A 16,410-nucleotide genomic window follows, 5' to 3' on the forward strand; every position below is an offset into this window, starting at 1 on the left:
CCACCCCCCGCTCTTACCCTTCTCCTTGCCCCGCCCTCCTCCAAGCCGATCTAGGTCACCATGCGTAAGTCTTGTTTTCTTTTCATTATCGTCGTTGACATCGAGCTGAAACAATTCGTTGCATGTAGGTCTCATCATCCGTGACGACTCTGCCGCCGTCGGCGACTACATCGCCAACTACATCTGCAAGCGGTGAGCACCCTCATCTCATCTCGTGGTGCGTAAGATGTACTGATATCTCTGGCTAGGATCAACGAGTTCAATCCCACGGCCGAGAAACCGTTCGTCCTGGGCCTTCCGACTGGCTCGTCGCCCATTGCGACCTACAAGGCCCTCATCAAGCTCGTCAAAGATGACAAGCTCTCGTGAGTTGATGCTTGGGTATTGAGGCTACGAGACCGACTATACGATGCCATCTTAGCTTCAAAAACGTCATCACGTTCAACATGGACGAGTACGTCGGCCTCCCGCGTGACCACTCCGAGTCGTACCACACGTTCATGTTCCGCGAGTTCTTCTCGCACAGTGAGTCGTTCTAACCCTTTGCTTATGTACTGACACTAACCAACCTCACATGGCTCAGTCGACATCCCGCCGAGCCAGGTGAACATCCTGGACGGAAACGCCAAGGACCTGATCGCCGAGTGCAACTCGTACGAGCAACGCATCAAGTCGTTCGGCGGCATCGAACTCTTCCTCGGAGGTATCGGAGAGGATGGGCATATTGCGTTCAACGAACCTGGTGCGTTCTCGTTTTCCGCATTCTATTCCATTTCTACCCCGCTCTATCCCATGCTCGTTCTCCGGAGCTCGAGCTCGGTTTTTTTCTTCGAGAACTCCTATCTCCCCAATTAGCCCCTATCTATTATCGGCTTTATCTCGACCACATGCTCATTTTGACATTTCACCTTCTCCACCCCCACGTCGCCTTCGCCACCAACCCCACATCGTGATTTCGAATTCGAAAACAAACGCAAACCAGGCTCCTCTCTCGCCTCGCGCACGCGCATCAAGACGCTCGCGTATGATACGATCCTCGCCAACGCGCGTTTCTTCGAGAACGACGTCTCCAAGGTGCCGCGTATGGCGCTCACCGTCGGTGTTGCGACCGTGCTCGACTCGCGCGAGGTCGTCGTCGTGGTCACCGGCCAGCGCAAGGCGCTCGCGCTCTCCAAGGCGATCGAGGAGGGCGTAAACCATCTCGTGCGTACTCCTCCCTCCCCTCCTTCTCCATCCCTTCTCCGTCTCCTGGTCCGAGTGTGACGCTGACGGACGTGACAAACGCAGTGGACGCTCTCAGCACTCCAGATGCACCCCTGGGCCCTGATCGTGACGGACGAAGACGCGACCGCGGAGCTGCACGTCAAGACCGTCAAATACTTCAAGTCGATCGAGCGCGTCCAGGACGAGGTCGAGGCGCGCCAGGCCGAGCTGCGCGCGCACGGCGAGGCGACGCAGCAGGTCGGCAGCATGGAGTGAGCCTGCGGTATCCCGCTCCTTCTTCGTTTGGGGTCGGCTCTCGCGCCGTGGGCTGCGAGCTCATATCAAAAGAGTATTTTCTGGGGAGTCTTGTATGATGTGGCGGTGTGGTACTGTGATAACATTATAAGGGCATTGGTATGGTTGGTATTCGGGAGATGCGGTCAGAGTGACCATTTGTAGGTATGCTTATGTGTAAAATAATTACATACACCATGTGAATGCTGCCTTGGTTTTCGTGACGGCGTTGTACTGTCTAGAGCTTATAACATGCCATGTCCGTGGAACAAAGTAGATGTAGCTAGTTGATGTCGAAGCCGTGTATCCCTACTGTAAGGTTATCCCTATGTAATAAGATAGTGTAGAAGATTATGTTCATCATATTGTATGTTATATCCCTATGCATAGTTCTTCCCTCCGTTCATCCTCCATGAGAGTGAAAGTTGTGGGTTACCCGTTTTTAATTTCTCGATATGCTCTCCAGGTGACTAGTCTTCAGTGGGAAAATGTGAGGTAAGTAGCAATGTAACTTATACGCGCTCTCAGAAATGCTCTATCCAGTTCATTGCATTCAAGGAAAGCTGGAGAGAGCCTTTCATCAAAGCTCGCAGTCAAAGGCGTCTGCGGGATCGGTAAGTATGCGTCTTTTCAGCTACTTCGAAGGTAGGTGGAAAGGCGCACGGATTGGGGTTGTTTGTTTCTTCAGAGTTATGACATATTCAGGAGACGAAGGGTGGGGATTGGGAGCAAGGGCTTGATGCTCAAGGTGGTGCGTGTGCGGGCAGGTTTTATACCTATGCGGGTCACTTATATTGTGACCTCACCGATCATACTTGCTGTCCAAAAAGGCCAATGGGAGACCGACAGATCATCGAACACAAGTACAGGTACTTGCTGTACTAGCATCGATAATCATTCCTGTACAATTTTGAATGGGTGCCTTGCCTAGACAGCGTTCGAGGGTTCAAAAGTGAGTAACGGCCAGGCATTTGAAACACTGGATCAGCTGTATGGTCCGTCCACGTTCGCAGATCATCTTGTACTACCAGAACCACACTATCTTTTTGAAGCGGGTATGGTCACAGGAAAGTTGACAGCTAAGAGCATGGCACGCCTCATCTTCCCACCATTGAAAGCTCGATAAAATGACAAAAGCTGAAATCGCTTCACCATATACAGTGCTTTGGTATATCACAGCTAACGTACAGCTCGAGTTAATCCTTCTTCCCTCATCATAATACTTTCCTACATCTCAAAGTTTGAACTGCGGAGATTCCGCCAACCCTCGATACAGCGTGGCCTCCGCGTTGAACAGTGTTCCTAAAACGGGGGCATCGAGGAACGGAAGGATCTGAGTGATAACAGCGATCCGTCAAATTTCCGGGGCGCCAATTTGAGATTTCTTGAAAATACACGGGTACACTTACCTGGGTAGCGATCATGCCAGCGACGCCCTTCTTCAAATCCACCCACCAAAACATGCTGGAGGTCTCATCAGCATGATCGTAGCAAGTCGACGAGCGCAGAACTACGCACTTGCACAGTGCAGACCAGTTGATAGATCCAGGAGAGCGGCCTGTAGGTAGCTCATTCTTGGCTGTGAGGATAGATTCGAGTGGAGGAGCGGGACCGGCGTTAAATTTAATGAGTGATTGCGAGAAGTTTTAGACGTACATATCATGAACGTTAAACCCCATCCTTTAATAGCGCTATGTGAGGAAGACATTTGCGTTGAGCGTTCTGTCCAGGTTTTTAAATAAATGACCTACCCTGGGAAGATGTTCGGAATGTCGTTGGAAAAAGCCTCTCGACAGGCGTAGACGGGAGCGTCCAATGCAGGAGCAAGAGAGGACGGTATATTATCTCGAGTGGCGAGTGATACAGTCTGAGGCTTGAGAATCTGAGCGCCGTTCCATCCTTTCCCTTCGTTCATGAATATTGTGAGAATCATCAAGTAGTCGTGGATCGTAGAGAAGAGACCGCCACCGCCCCTTGAACATAATAAATTAGATCCTCGAACATAACTAAAAGCACGAGCATACGAGTGGAACTCATTCGTCTGAGCAAAAGCAATCGGAGCATGTTCTAACAAAGGCACTTATAAGCACAATGGACGTATTTTATATAAAAAGGACCAACGCTGCTCAATAATAGTGTCCTCGGATAGACGTGCATGCATTCCCGAAAGCCTGGGAAGCATGTGTGGTTTAACCTCGAACGCGGTATCTTGAAGTCCAAGAGGACCTAGGATGCTGAAGATGGATGTGAGCTTGGCCGAAGTGAGTTTTAAACAGTTGGGCATACTGGTCGTCGAAGTAGGTCCCAAGCTTCTTCCCAGTGACGCGCTCAATAAGGATCCCTACCCAATCAATGCCTACTAGAGTAAGTATCCTGAGGCATGAGTAATTTTATCACGAATACTTCACCTATTCCGTAGGAGAATGTGCTGTTTGGCTGATGCACCAAAGGCTGGTTGAAAGCACCTGGGCGTCTACGAACAAGGTGGTCAACTCTAGACAACAAACAAAGTCTTGATTCCTCGGAGACGTACCCAGAGAATTCGTCCTGGTATTGCCCAGTCCCGACAACATCTCTGAGTTTCTTGTCAAAGAACGTGTAGGAGTGCCCGCTCGTATGTGTCAAAAGGTTCCGTAATGTGGTTCCTCCTTGTACAGGTGTGTAGGTGAAGCCGTTGGCCTTGCTGCCTGAGACGACCTTCACGTGCGACAGCTCGGGCAGGAGCCGGGCGATTTGCGCAGCGTCGTCTAAGAATAACTTTCCCTCTTCGATGAGTTGTAGCGCTGCGATCCCAGTCACCGCCTTGGTAAGAGACGCCATCCACAATACCGTATCAGGAGTCATCTACGTCGGCGGCGGGGAAGACTGCGTCAGCGCAAGCTGTTTTCAAAGGTGTTGTACGAAGTTAGTTACCTTTGCCTCTTGCCCAATCGCTCGTACGCCCTCGGCACCGACATAGAGTGGCTTTCCATCTCGTCCAACTGCCAGATGAGACGATTGAGCATTCTTGAATGCTTCCAAAAGGACATCAGAGTATACCAGCAGCAAATACTACTCCAGGGATTCTGTTCTTTTCGCTGCTTGTAACGTCTCGCAGAATCTTGTCAAGCTCGGCTTTGGTATGATCGGGGATGCTCGCCATCGCTGGTCACAAGTTGAGATGATGCTCTTACAGATCCCGCCATTCTTTACCGAGCTTTAAAGCCGATGACCTCTGCGTTTATAATTTAGGTACCAGTGGGTGAGAACATATGCCTACCCGCGCGCCCGCGTAGTATACCAGATGACCCACCTTCTCAAATAACGAAGCGGTTGATTGCTTCCTCCGTTAGACTATATGTAGGTTTAAAAGGAGATTCTCACCGAGTCTATACTAAGGATGGCCTTATCTAGCGTGACTCGTGAGATTGAAGATGAGTGCCCTTACTCAGAATCTACGCTGTGCTATGCTTGTAAAGGACCAGCATCTCGGCCATTGCGTACAGAACATGCTTGTACAGAAAATGATTGCGGACATATGCTTCATAAAAAGTAGAATCAAGACGGTGGAAGCGAAAAAAATTAGAGAGCTCGCGAACCTTCATGGCATTACGCCTAGGATTCTCGTGACCGCCACAGGAAGCGTATATTAATACGGGGAACATTATACCACCACGGTATACGTCGAAGCAGTAGCGTTCTGTTCTTCTTGTAGGCGAACTCGGCGCACGATTGCCTGTTTCAACTCAGAATCATCGCATGACAGGAAGTGTCAAAGCTCTGAAGCGAATTATTACATACTACCGCCCTTACCTTGACCCGGCTGGCTGCGCTTCCCCGCATCTGTACCTTAACGGTTAAACTTCCATATAAGCCAGCCAACGATACCGGAGCATACACAACACAGACAGACCTTAAAATCGACTCCGTTGTCTCTTCGTCTTTACTCCAGCCATGATTGACCCGGAATACGACGTGATCATCGCTGGCGGTGGATTTTCTGGCGTGTACAACTTGATCCACTTGACTAAGCTAGGGCTTCGTTGCAGGCTCATCGAACCTGGCTCTGCTTTGGGGGGGACATGGTACTGGAACAAATACCCTGGTGCGCGAGTGGATTCAGACGTCCCGATATACCAGTTCCCTGTCGATGACCTCGCAAAGGGATGGACATGGTCCGAGCGGTTTCCTGACTCATCCGAGTTACGAGCGTGAGCCGACCTCATTTTCTTCCGAATACGTAATTCGCGTTACTCACCAATATCGTAGATACTTCGCTTATGTCGCTGACAAGTACGACCTCTTTAAGTATACTTGGATGGAGAGCCGCGTAAATGCGGCCCACTGGAACGACGATGAGCATATCTGGAAGATCACGGCGAACGGGGCAGGAGGTTTCCATCAATCAACAGCTCGGTTTTTCATCATGGCTGTGGTGAGTGAACTGACCAAATACCTTCAGATTGGGTATAGGGGCTAACTGCGATGTAGGGGTCGACGACCGAGCCGTACACTCCGAAATTTGACGGACTTGCATCGTTCCAGGGTCGTTGGTGCCATTCGGGCCGATGGCCCACGGAAGGCATCGACGTTAAGAACAAACGAGTCGGCGTAATTGGAACAGGAGCAAGTGGAGTACAAATCATACAGGAGATCGGACCGCAGGTGAGAGTTATTGTACCGGTAGAGCCGAGAAACCTGGGCGTTCACTAACAGTGAGATGCAGGTCAAACACTTGACAGTCTTCCAACGCACCCCAAACTTGGCTCTTCCCATGGTCCAGTATCAGATGTCGCGTGATGTGCAGGCTCATTTCATGCCTGTTTACCCCAATATTTTTGAGAAGCTACCGAAAACTTTCGGCGGTTTCCATTTCGACTTCATTCCCAGGTTGACCATGAGCGACCCACCCGAAGTTCGTGAGGCAGTCTTTGAGAGCATTTGGGGGATGGGCGGCTTCAGCTTCTGGCGTTAAGTTATTATATGCTAATGAGTTTGTCACGAGACTGACCTGCGCACCTATAGTCGCGGGATACTCCGACCTCTTCTTCGATAAAGAGGCAGCGAACGAAGCATATAAGTTCTGGCAAAAGAAAACTTCAGCGCGCATTAAAGATCCGAGGAAGCGAGACCTACTAGCGCCGAAGATCGCTCCCCATCCATTCGGCACCAAGCGACCCTGTCTCGAGCAGCGATTCTACGAGGTCTTCAACCAGGAAAACGTTGACCTGATCGATATCAAGGAAGATCCGATCGTGGAAATAACAGCAGACACTGTCAAAACGAAAAACACCTCAACGGAGCTAGACGTGCTCATTGTGGCGACTGGTGAGTGACTAAGTTGTGCCGTCAACACGACAGTCTAATGTAAGAGTAGGATGGGACAACTTTACGGGCCCTTGGATGCGGATGGACCTGAGAGGTGAGAAAGGAAAGACCATTCAGGAACATTGGAATGGCAGCGTCGGCACATAGTAAGTCCTCTGACGTAAAACTACGTCTGTGGGTATTGAAGGCGATTCTCAGCCTAGGCTTGACCACCGACAACTTCCCGAACATGTTCTTCCTTTACGGAGCACATGCCCCTACCGCCTTTTGCAACGGACCGACTTGTATCGAAGTCCAAGGGCAGTGGATCGTGAAGACAATCAACCACCTCTATAAGAACGATATCACAAAATTCGTCCCCAAGGCGGAGGCAGCCCGCGAATTTACTGAGCTTATCGACAGCCTATCAAGAAAATCGCTGTTCCACGATGTCGATAGTTGGTACATGGGCGCCAACGTTCCAGGTAAGCGGAGGCAGGCGTACAACTGGGTCGTAGGGCTTCCGGCATATACGGAAGAAGTCGAACGAGAGGTAGAGAGAGGTTATCCGGGCTTCATTAAGGACACCGTAAGCGGCGTGGGATTGGCGAAATTGTGAAACTGTACGGGAGTCTGTAACGCTATATGCAAAGCTGTAACACTGCATTTAATTAGCTCAAGAGACAAAGCATGCATAGGGTTGAAGCCTTACGGAACAACATCGCCCCACAACCTTTCCCTATAGGGCTAAATATTTAGCGTATGCGTCATGGAGAGGGAAAATTTGAGCGAGCTTGCCAGCGACCCAAATAAACGTGACCTACTCAAACTCACCAGATCACTCCATCCCTTCGGAGCCAAGAAAACGTCGGTTGGGCGAAACTACTTGGAAGAATCATGTACCAGGATAACGTCAAGATAGAAAACAGCGAGCTTAATCGCGTTTCGACGCATACGCAGGAAGTTACCCTCAGTTTGATATCCGAGGAGAGGGAAGGATCGTCCAAGAGCGCTGGTGAAAGGGAGTACGAAGCTATTGAGTAAATCATGCCTTGTCGAAAACATCCGTGTGCTCACTACCTTCAATCTCGGAACGGCATCAAATAGCATTTCTGCAACTATAGCAGACGTTGTTCCGTTAGGACTTCGAAGTGGGAGTATGGTGTCAGAAAGGCTCAAAGGATCATATTCTTCAACTCGAAATATTCTTACAGCTAGCATCGTCGCACATTGTACACTGCAAAGGCAAAAAGTGGAGAAACTGACGTAAAAGATGCAACCAAGCCAGCCTCATGCACTTTGTGCATGGACGCACTAACTTTAGCGCGTTTGATCACGAGCTTTACTCGTGAAATTTTTCTGGGTTTTGTTGTTTCGTGTCAACGGCCTGAACAGATAAGAGTCAGAATCCGCCAGCGTGGAATAGAAGGTGATGTTTCACCTAATGGGTCGGTACGGAACCTTCACGATCCTACCCAACCGAGCAGCGGCCTGAAGGACCCATTTGGCACTTAGCTCGCGATTGACGCGACATTCTGAGAAGGCGAGCTAGAGCTCGCCGGTTGAACCAATCAGCTCATGGCTGATTCGTGCGAATATCGCACCCTTCCTCATTGAGAAAGTAGTTGTAGGCTGCGTCGGTGTTGTCTTTTAACGTTCTGATTGGCGAGACTAGAGGCCGCTGGCGCCCGCCAAGGAAGCCTGGGCGGCGGCGAGCGGCGCGTATAACCCGTGCTGAGTCCCAAGACTGTAGGTTAAAGTCATACGAGCGAGAATGGATGAGGTCGCCGGAACAGCAGTGTCGAGCTCAAGCTGTACGGTATTGAGTGAATACAGTAATCGGAGAGCTAAAAATATCGACACTTACTAGGGAGATAAGATCATCGAGTAGGTGAGCCTGACCGACGTTCATGCCGCCCGGAAAGGCGTGCGCAACATGCACGATGTGGACATGGAAGTGGTCTGCCAATAGCATCAGCACGCCTACATCTTCCAATATGACATACCAGGGCAAATCACTCACAGTACGAAGGCTGGTAATGCACATACATCCTCAACGCACCCTTCCCCAGACCCCAGCGCTCCTGCACAACATGGTTCGCCGTGGTCCTAATTTCCTTGAGCAAGGGTAAATGCGCCTTCGTAAGGTCGCGTAAGGAGCGTAGGGCCGGGTCCCGCGCGATCGCAACGAGGTAGAGCGCGCCGACAGTCGTACGGTCCCACTTCATGTCCGGGAGCAACACGAAGCCAGTCGTCGGGGACTGATCGTTGTGTAACAAGGCATCTGCCTCCGATGTGCCGTCGAGAATAGCGGTGACCCTGGTGAGACGGTCGCAGACATTTCGGAGTGAGCCACGGCGTGGGTGGGAGGAAAGGGGAGACCGAGCTCACCATCGAGTACGCGCGAGCGGGATTGCATCGATGTACGGCTTCACGACCGACAGGTACAAAGCGGGGGTTTCGTGCACCATAAGCACGTTTTGCTTGGTGTACTTCCTGATGTGGACTTCCGTTGCGGGGAAGATGAGGCTCAGCTTGATGTCGGGCGCAGATTCGCGGTGAGCGAGCCAGCCACGGTACCATGAATACTAATGGCGCATATATGCAGCACGTTAACCTCAAGAGGCAAGAGGCGGTGACGAAGAACAAAGGATTACTCACGATGTCATTCTTCTCAATCACCTTGAGCGCACTTAGAGCCCCACCCTCGGCACCATCCTCCACTTTGGTGGGCGACACAGAGAGCGATTCGGCAAAATCGGCAGGGAAAGCAGTTTTCTCGATCCTCAACACAGCAGAGAGTCGGTCAATCTGATTCGCAGGATCGGGCAGGGTGCCCTCCAGCGCAATATAGTGCGTCGCTGGGTCTGTGGTGAGTAGGTTAGCTTCGGTAGGTGATCGGAAATGGAGGGATGCGTACTTTCGTCTAGGACACGCACGAACTGAAAGTGTTTGAGGACTTCGTTGTCCCCTGACATAGTGTGTAACGGCAAAAATTGAGAGGCTGGTTTGAAGTGGTCTGGAACAGAGAAACCTGAGGCGACAAAGAGGCGCTCGACGACGTGAATCCCGATGGGCAAAGGGTGTTCCGAAAAGGCTATTAGCCCCTGTCATCAAAACTCGTGAGATCGCGACGTTTTGCCATCTGGGCTCTCATACAGCTCAAAATCATCATCGCATCTCATCTCAGCTAAGACCTCCTACATCTAGACGATGTTGAAATCTGGAACAGAAATATTAAGGGTGATCCATACTGCAGGTACACCATTGTGATGGACCGATTCTTATTCTTTACCGACTAAGTCGTTCGATCTTCTAGATTGCCTAGCGTCAGCAGGCTAAAGCAGCGCTTGTACGTTTCTGACGCTAGTGGCTGTATACTCCAATAGATTCGCCCTGGAGCGGGTTTTTGCGACATCAAAGCTACGTTGACTCCCTGTCAGTCGGACGACAATGTTATTTGTGAGCCACGCCGAGTGCATACAAAGCATGGGCATTCCCGCTGCACTTCAGTTATACTCGGATCTCCCCCAATACGTTCCTCAACGTTCTCGGGGCGATGCAGAGACCAGCGCGCCTAGTCGAGATCGGTCAGAGGAATATGGGTCTACGTTCCATGACATGATCAACTACTAGACAGGCGCCAAATCCGCTTTTGGCCTAGTCACGGAAGCAGTAGTATATGCCGGCAAAATCTACGGAAGATACTTACATATGATCGCAAGCTATGTTCGCTCAACACGTCAGGCGTATACAGATACATCAGGATACATCTAGATGCACATGTAGCTCGATCACCCACACTAATCGGCCGAAGTGGTCTTGCAGCTCAGCAGAGGTCAGTACACAAACGAGACGAGGGCCAGACCGAGCCACGCTATTGCTACCCCGTCCATTTCAGGACAAGTCACCAGTATGTTTTTAGCCCTGAGAAGAAGTTCTGATACTTACACGTTTTGTTGAAACGTTGCAAGCGCTCAATAGATTACCTGAACCTAACTTGAAAAAGTTGAAGGAGCCATAAACGATTGCACATATATGGAGATAGGGAAAAGAAGCGCACTGCGCCAGCTGATATAATTAATTGTACGCCCTTCTCCGGTGATCTTCTGATGTCAAAGTCTGTAAGAATGTAAGGTGACATCTCAGAACTAGCGGAACGTGGTTCGGCATGGCCCGCATGTGGGCGCTGGCGCTGTTTTATAGATCTAATGTTCCCAATGTATAAAGATGATCTACTTCTAAAAAATGTGCAGGTATAAATTACATGTGTGCGACAGGTATGGATGCGAAGCTATGATAAGATAGAAAAGACAGCAGATAGATACAACCAATACAGGACCCGCTCAAGCCTGTGCCTGTGCCTGCACCGCAGCACCCTTGCGCTCGCGGCGGCTCAGGCGGACGAACATTTCGTTGGGCTTGTGCATGAAGCCTTCGGTTGTTTCCATTACCTGTGACTTGAGCTGGAGGTCGTACCGGAGGAGCACAGTCGAGAGCACGAGTCGCATCTCCATGTAAGCCAGACTGTCAAAGAAAACCCGATATCAGCGTCTGTCCGAAGATGCCGAAGATGCCGGGGGCATGACTTACTGTCTGCCAAGCTGTATCAGCGGGAAAAAGATTGAAGTCAGTAAAAGAAGCTCTCAGCAGCTGAAAAAGATTTAAGCTTACGCATGCACGAGGTCCCTTCCCGAAAGTCATGAGGTACTTCTTGAGGTCGGGGTTCTCAATCCAACGCTCAGGCCGGAAGACCTCCGGATCACCCCAGATTTCCTATAAGGAGATGGCACATCAGCCATCAGGTCGGGTTATGCGATGCAGTGCGGGGAAACTTACAGGATCATGCTGGATCGTCCAGGCAGGAACAGACATCTCAGTCTGTGAGATCAAGCGTCAGGTAAGGCTTCATTCGCGGGAGCAAGGAGGACTTACACCAGGAGGGAAGTACTTGCCGCCGAACATAGCGCCCTTCTCGTGCACGGCCCTGTGGAGACCTATCGCTGTCGTAGCATGATAACGAAGTCTAAATTATCGTATGACGCCGCTTAGCAAGATCTTCGTGGAGAAATGACAGTGTGACGTACCCTTCATTGATGACAGCGTCCAAGTACGGAATATCTCTGACGTGGTCGGCCGTCGGCAGCTCCTCGTCCACGGCCTCTTCCAAGATGCCGATGAGCTTGTTGTACACGCGCGGGTTGGTAAACAGAAGGTGCATGATGGCTGTCTCCGAGTTTGACGTGGTGTCCGACCCGGCGATGAGGAGCGTGACGGTTTCCGCGACCAAGTCGGCAAAGTTCTCGCCCACAATTTCCTGGTCATCGGCGACGCGTGCCCGAATGAGCTTGTCGAGGATATCATTGCGCTGGAGGCGGTTATCGATGCGCCTGCTGACCTGGCGACGGGCGAAGTCCACGAGACCATCGGAAGACTTGCGACCTTGGATGAAGAAAGGGTCAGGGAGGAACTTGGACCAGAACTTGAACGAAGGATGGACGCCAAGGACAGCGCCGAGGTGTTCACGCTGAAACACATCAACAACAATACATAGGTTTAGGTTCAATACAACTCACCTCGTCGACCAGTGCAATAGCATTCTCAGTAGAAACGGAACCATCCCGCTTCTGAACCGTCACAGCATCAGAACCCTTCTCCACCATACCGATACGTTGGCCAAAGGCGAGGTCGGAAAGGACGTCAAAGGCGAGGAAGTGGAACCAGTAGAGCAAGTTGAGCTCCTCGTTCTTCGCAGCGAGTCTATCCAGCTGAACAACGAACGAGTCGACGATATCGCGGATGAATGGCGTGCAGTCTTGGAGCGACTTGGCAGCGAAGATGTTGGACACAAGGCGACGCTTTTGGGCATGGTCGTGACGGTCGGTGGTGGAGAAGACGGAGGCCTTGTCGGAGACGAAGGCGTGGTAGAACGTCGACTTGTCGAAAGCATTGGAGCCCTGGGCGTACACAAGGTCCAACGCGTCCTTGTCCGCGACTGAGATATGGTTGGGCGCTATCCGCACGATGGGTCCGTATTCCTAAGAATAGATAAGCCACCACGATCACCGCACCCCTTGAGATCAAAACTTTATACCATGTGTAGCTTATGGACAGCTGTAAACCGTTGACCGATACGCGCGTAGTAACCCAGCCACAATGGTGTCCAGCGAGCGAGGAGGGGTCCAGGGACGTCGGCCAATGGGTCAGGCTTCATGAGCTGAGCCACGGCGAGGGCTGCCGCGAGAGAGCCGGCGATGAGGATGGGGCGCTGCACGCCTAAGAAGTCCCATTAGCCTTCTCCTTCGCGACTGGAGATGAAGAAGAGAACTCACTGCCCAGGTCTTCGAGCCACCCGAGCGCGTAGGATTGCCAGAGCCCAAGGGCGAGGAGTAGGGCGACCGACTTCGGGCCATCGAGGCGGCCGGCAATCGACTTGGGAAAGCCGAGCGAAGGTTGGGATGAATGCATTGGGGAGGATGAGTGCTTCCAAGGTCAACTTGAAGCGGGTATTTGTACGGGAGCGTAGTCCCAGCGGTGGGCCCGAGAACCAAGGATCCACTTTGGGATGCGGGATGCGGGACCAGGAAGAGGAGTGTTTGCTGAGTAGATCATTGCATTTGATGGAACAACCGCAAAAGAACCCGGCCTGGTTTCCCATGGTTAACCGCACGAGCACCGCAGGGACTCGGGAGTTCAAAGATGTGGTGATGCCAGGCGAGCGGCACAGCAGGCGGGATGTCATCAATGTGGCATGTCAAATTTCATTTTCAGTAGTCCCCGCGCGTGCGCACACACCAGGAAAGGGGCTCTTTTCCAAATCTGGTAAGCGCATCCTATCAAGTTATTCGGTTCAACCGTCTCCAGATTGCAAGCACACCTGGTATGTTCTCGCACGTGGGGAAAATGATGCGATCGTCCCGCAGACATGTTAAACGCTCGTGATCTGGCCAGATCCTGGAGACATTGCGCCTTTGGATCTCGCAACAAGATTCGGAACGTTTTGACAACGTTTTGGCGGGCGATGCTGCGTCCGAGATTCCAGCCCCGAAAGCGCTCCGATGCACATACCACCGCGCTCAACAGTGAGTAAACATACCATAAAGGCCATACTATCCATAGCGCATTAGCCTGGATTATGCCTTGCGGCTGTTGCACCCTCCGTAGACGATATAAATCTGCTTGGCCCGATCGCTCGGTAGATGTTTACACAATCGCGAATCCACATTCATGCCGCCCCGGAATGCAAGCTGCGTGCGCCGCTGGTGACTGCAATGGTCGGCTCATCTTGGGAGCACCCGGTGCCATGACTTTGGCGCGTTCACCTTACCCGAAGCGCGTCCCTCGTGCTGTATGCCCTACGGCGGTGGCGACCCCTGTTGCGATGTATCCTACCTAGAGCGCTTTTGGACCTGTTTATCCGCCATTGTAGACCCGGAATACTCGGACTATGATCCATCCGCGAGATAGCACAGCATTCCTCGCCGTCGGTTACAGGGGTTATTCACTTCCGGATTTGCCGACCGCCAAATGTGACGATCTGGACTTGGTGATGTACGCCCGCAGGAGATATGTATTAAATCGCAGATTTTGGAGACCTATGTTGGTTTTCGAGAAAACGCTGGTGTGCCTTGAAGCGTAACAGCAGTGCCACAGCATGAGACCGAGATCTCAGAGATGGGTGTTATTCAGGTGAAGCTACATACCTCTAGCCACCCTGAACATCCGAGAGCCATCCTGTTGGGCCGCCTAGAGGGTGCTTGAAATGATGTCGAAATAGCTTTCAGTTATGATCCCATGGCACGTTGCTTAAGTTACTCACGGGTAGTAGTGACAGGACCTGTCAAACGCATAAAGACTCGTGTTAGCCAGTTGCGTGTGTCTGTGGGATGAGCGACCAGTAAGCGCCCACAAGTCGTTAACACAAAGCTTACCACGGGGAGGTCATCATCGTCATGAGAAGTGATGGTTGTATCGCCGATACCTCATTTTCCATGCTATGTATGGTGGAAAAAGCGGTCGATCGAACAATAGTGTGGAGTGGTCTGGTGCACATCCTCAAGCTCAAACCCCACGAAACTCGCGGATCGTACAGCGGAAAGGTGAGCGCCTCTTACCAGTCGACGTCACTTTACCTCGATACTCGTGGCACTGGGAAGTACAAAGCTCTGGTCGCCTGCCTTCAATTGCCGCCAGCTTGTGGATGAGGCTTACTCATGAAGCGTTGCGTTCCTTGGGACCGTACGAGACACAGTGTCTTCACAGTACCAATGCCGAATTATAAGGAGTGCCGCCAGACCATCTATAGGTCTCCGGCGAGTTCCCCAACGAATCAGATCGGAATGTCGAGGCAAGCTTTGTGGCAGACGAAGCTTGGCCAGCCCTCGTCCTGTGATATGCGGGTTAGCCTAGGAGATGGGCTAGGTGTCCAGGCTGATAGTAAGATCCGTTCAACCAGAAAACCCGGAGTCGAATGTACTCACATAGACTGATAATCGCCAGATAGTAAGTAAACGGGCCCTCCCTGATGCATGAATTGTCCGCCGAGATCGCCGAATGACCCATATGTGATGATGCGCGATAGTCTCAGTCCAACATCAGTGGGGATGCCTGTGCGATCCAGTGCATCTCAGCCGACTGGATACTTGCGCCGTCGCTCGCAATATGACCAATTCCCGACTGTAAAACTCAAGGAGATGACTTCGAGCGCAAGAGATGCAGCCCAAAAGCAGCATGAGTACGGCGACGTTGGCGGACACAGTGCCTGATCTAAATCCAATCATCAGATGTAGAGTGGCCGCAAGCGACAGTCATCTCGTCATCGAAGCTTCACCTCTGTGTGAGAAAAGCGAGCGTATAAAGCTCTACAGGTACGCATCGGCGGCGGCGTCGCCCGCAGACATACCAGATAAGAAAGAAGCGCCTTGATCCAACCTTGATCGCCATCATTTGACTCCTGCCCATCTTGGCGGCGCGTGGCCTAGAGTAGTCAGTCAGAGGACGCTTTGCCGAGGATTGTCGATAGCATATAGTCGGCGTACTCGGCGAGTGCATAGCAGTTGGAGGCCACGAAATCGCGCATACAACCAACGATACGCTCCAACGTCGTGATGATTCGTCCGATCAGTCGACGTCTTCAACACCCCACTCAGCTCACTTCGCAACAAGTCCTGTGAGTCCCTGTTCCCAGACATACGAGAAGGCATACACGTGTATGGTCCAGGACAAGCCAAGTTCCTGGTTTGCGGTCGTTTAAGGAGGGATTTGTCAAGGGAAGACGGTGGTGCGGAGGACGGAAAAATCTATTTTGCATGAGCTAGGGGAGATACTGTATGCCATGAGGCAGCTGAGACATCATCGATGTCTGGTGAGAACGTCTGTCGGCGGGGATGAGCGGGAGGCCCGGGTTGAGACGACAAGTTCATAGAACCTCGTGTTCTGTACTCGTAGCTGATGGTGAGTTGACTAGGCATCTGAGACCTTAGCGTAAACCAACAGCACCTGTGTTTCGAGGGTGGTGTACATGGCTCTGGTCTGGAGTATGCGGCTGAAAAGAAGGGTACGCACGGTCATATCGAGAGGAGCCAACTCTCTCTGACTAATGGCCCCTCGGCAAGGATAGGAAAATGT

General features: G+C 51.6%; 6 protein-coding genes across 6 annotated transcripts; 3 read left to right on the forward strand and 3 right to left on the reverse strand.

Moving 5' to 3' along the window:
• Positions 1–1,894, forward strand: CONPUDRAFT_82826 (glucosamine-6-phosphate isomerase). Its single transcript, XM_007771420.1, has 7 exons — positions 1–64; positions 129–192; positions 249–365; positions 422–525; positions 584–742; positions 983–1,203; positions 1,288–1,894. The coding sequence occupies exons 1-7, from the start codon at positions 61–63 to the stop codon at positions 1,477–1,479; spliced, it is 861 nt and encodes a 286-aa protein (XP_007769610.1). The 5' UTR covers positions 1–60; the 3' UTR covers positions 1,480–1,894.
• Positions 1,895–2,707: 813 nt separating this feature from the next.
• CONPUDRAFT_144689 (beta-lactamase transpeptidase-like protein) lies at positions 2,708–4,639 on the reverse strand (the record flags this gene model as incomplete). Its single annotated transcript, XM_007771421.1, has 12 exons — positions 2,708–2,830; positions 2,907–2,961; positions 3,016–3,076; positions 3,154–3,188; positions 3,249–3,470; positions 3,522–3,564; positions 3,619–3,731; positions 3,784–3,853; positions 3,906–3,970; positions 4,031–4,341; positions 4,411–4,478; positions 4,537–4,639. The coding sequence occupies 12 exons, from the start codon at positions 4,637–4,639 to the stop codon at positions 2,732–2,734; spliced, it is 1,245 nt and encodes a 414-aa protein (XP_007769611.1). The 3' UTR covers positions 2,708–2,731.
• A 791-nt stretch (positions 4,640–5,430) lies between these two features.
• Positions 5,431–7,402, forward strand: CONPUDRAFT_125581 (cyclohexanone monooxygenase; the record flags this gene model as incomplete). The annotated part of the gene is made up of 7 exons (XM_007771422.1): positions 5,431–5,687; positions 5,746–5,911; positions 5,968–6,141; positions 6,203–6,446; positions 6,502–6,804; positions 6,851–6,939; positions 6,992–7,402. 7 exons carry the CDS (start codon positions 5,431–5,433, stop codon positions 7,400–7,402), a joined length of 1,644 nt encoding a protein of 547 aa, XP_007769612.1.
• Positions 7,403–8,040: 638 nt separating this feature from the next.
• On the reverse strand, positions 8,041–9,774 carry CONPUDRAFT_82827 (HIT-like protein). The gene is made up of 7 exons (XM_007771423.1): positions 9,704–9,774; positions 9,445–9,650; positions 9,175–9,371; positions 8,807–9,102; positions 8,651–8,745; positions 8,225–8,595; positions 8,041–8,170 (listed from the first exon to the last, which is right to left on the reverse strand). Exons 1-6 carry the CDS (start codon positions 9,759–9,761, stop codon positions 8,455–8,457), a joined length of 993 nt encoding a protein of 330 aa, XP_007769613.1. The 5' UTR covers positions 9,762–9,774; the 3' UTR covers positions 8,041–8,170; positions 8,225–8,454.
• Positions 9,775–10,872: 1,098 nt separating this feature from the next.
• Positions 10,873–13,244, reverse strand: CONPUDRAFT_105834 (benzoate para-hydroxylase). The gene is made up of 9 exons (XM_007771424.1): positions 13,116–13,244; positions 12,878–13,059; positions 12,360–12,821; positions 11,871–12,310; positions 11,719–11,809; positions 11,623–11,664; positions 11,458–11,559; positions 11,377–11,387; positions 10,873–11,310 (listed from the first exon to the last, which is right to left on the reverse strand). Exons 2-9 carry the CDS (start codon positions 12,995–12,997, stop codon positions 11,130–11,132), a joined length of 1,449 nt encoding a protein of 482 aa, XP_007769614.1. The 5' UTR covers positions 12,998–13,059; positions 13,116–13,244; the 3' UTR covers positions 10,873–11,129.
• Positions 13,245–13,398: 154 nt separating this feature from the next.
• On the forward strand, positions 13,399–15,745 carry CONPUDRAFT_82829 (uncharacterized protein). The gene is made up of 6 exons (XM_007771425.1): positions 13,399–13,602; positions 13,661–14,410; positions 14,487–14,539; positions 14,603–14,620; positions 14,715–15,200; positions 15,264–15,745. The coding sequence occupies exon 6, from the start codon at positions 15,312–15,314 to the stop codon at positions 15,546–15,548; it is 237 nt and encodes a 78-aa protein (XP_007769615.1). The 5' UTR covers positions 13,399–13,602; positions 13,661–14,410; positions 14,487–14,539; positions 14,603–14,620; positions 14,715–15,200; positions 15,264–15,311; the 3' UTR covers positions 15,549–15,745.
• The last annotated feature ends 665 nt before the right edge of the window (positions 15,746–16,410 follow it).

The sequence above is a fragment of the Coniophora puteana genome (assembly GCF_000271625.1).
Source record: "Coniophora puteana RWD-64-598 SS2 unplaced genomic scaffold CONPUscaffold_7, whole genome shotgun sequence".
Taxonomy (NCBI): Eukaryota; Fungi; Basidiomycota; class Agaricomycetes; order Boletales; family Coniophoraceae; genus Coniophora; species Coniophora puteana.

Bases quoted from the DNA above. Each gene is read 5' to 3' on its own strand.
- CONPUDRAFT_82826 (XM_007771420.1), top strand. The intron at 366-421 runs GTGAGTTGATGC...ATGCCATCTTAG, and splicing joins GTCAAAGATGACAAGCTCTC to CTTCAAAAACGTCATCACGT. The intron at 526-583 runs GTGAGTCGTTCT...CACATGGCTCAG, and splicing joins CCGCGAGTTCTTCTCGCACA to TCGACATCCCGCCGAGCCAG.
- CONPUDRAFT_82827 (XM_007771423.1), bottom strand. From the start codon at position 9,761: ATGTCAGGGGACAACGAAGTCCTCAAACACTTTCAGTTCGTGCGTGTC. The intron at 9,651-9,703 runs GTACGCATCCCT...TACTCACCACAG, and splicing joins CGTGCGTGTCCTAGACGAAA to ACCCAGCGACGCACTATATT. The intron at 9,103-9,174 runs GTGAGCTCGGTC...CCGTCTCACCAG, and splicing joins CCGCTCGCGCGTACTCGATG to GGTCACCGCTATTCTCGACG.
- CONPUDRAFT_105834 (XM_007771424.1), bottom strand. From the start codon at position 12,997: ATGAAGCCTGACCCATTGGCCGACGTCCCTGGACCCCTCCTCGCTCGC. The intron at 12,311-12,359 runs GTGAGTTGTATT...GATGTGTTTCAG, and splicing joins CTATTGCACTGGTCGACGAG to CGTGAACACCTCGGCGCTGT. The intron at 11,560-11,622 runs GTAAGTTTCCCC...ATCTCCTTATAG, and splicing joins GGACGATCCAGCATGATCCT to GAAATCTGGGGTGATCCGGA.
- CONPUDRAFT_82829 (XM_007771425.1), top strand. From the start codon at position 15,312: ATGAATTGTCCGCCGAGATCGCCGAATGACCCATATGTGATGATGCGC.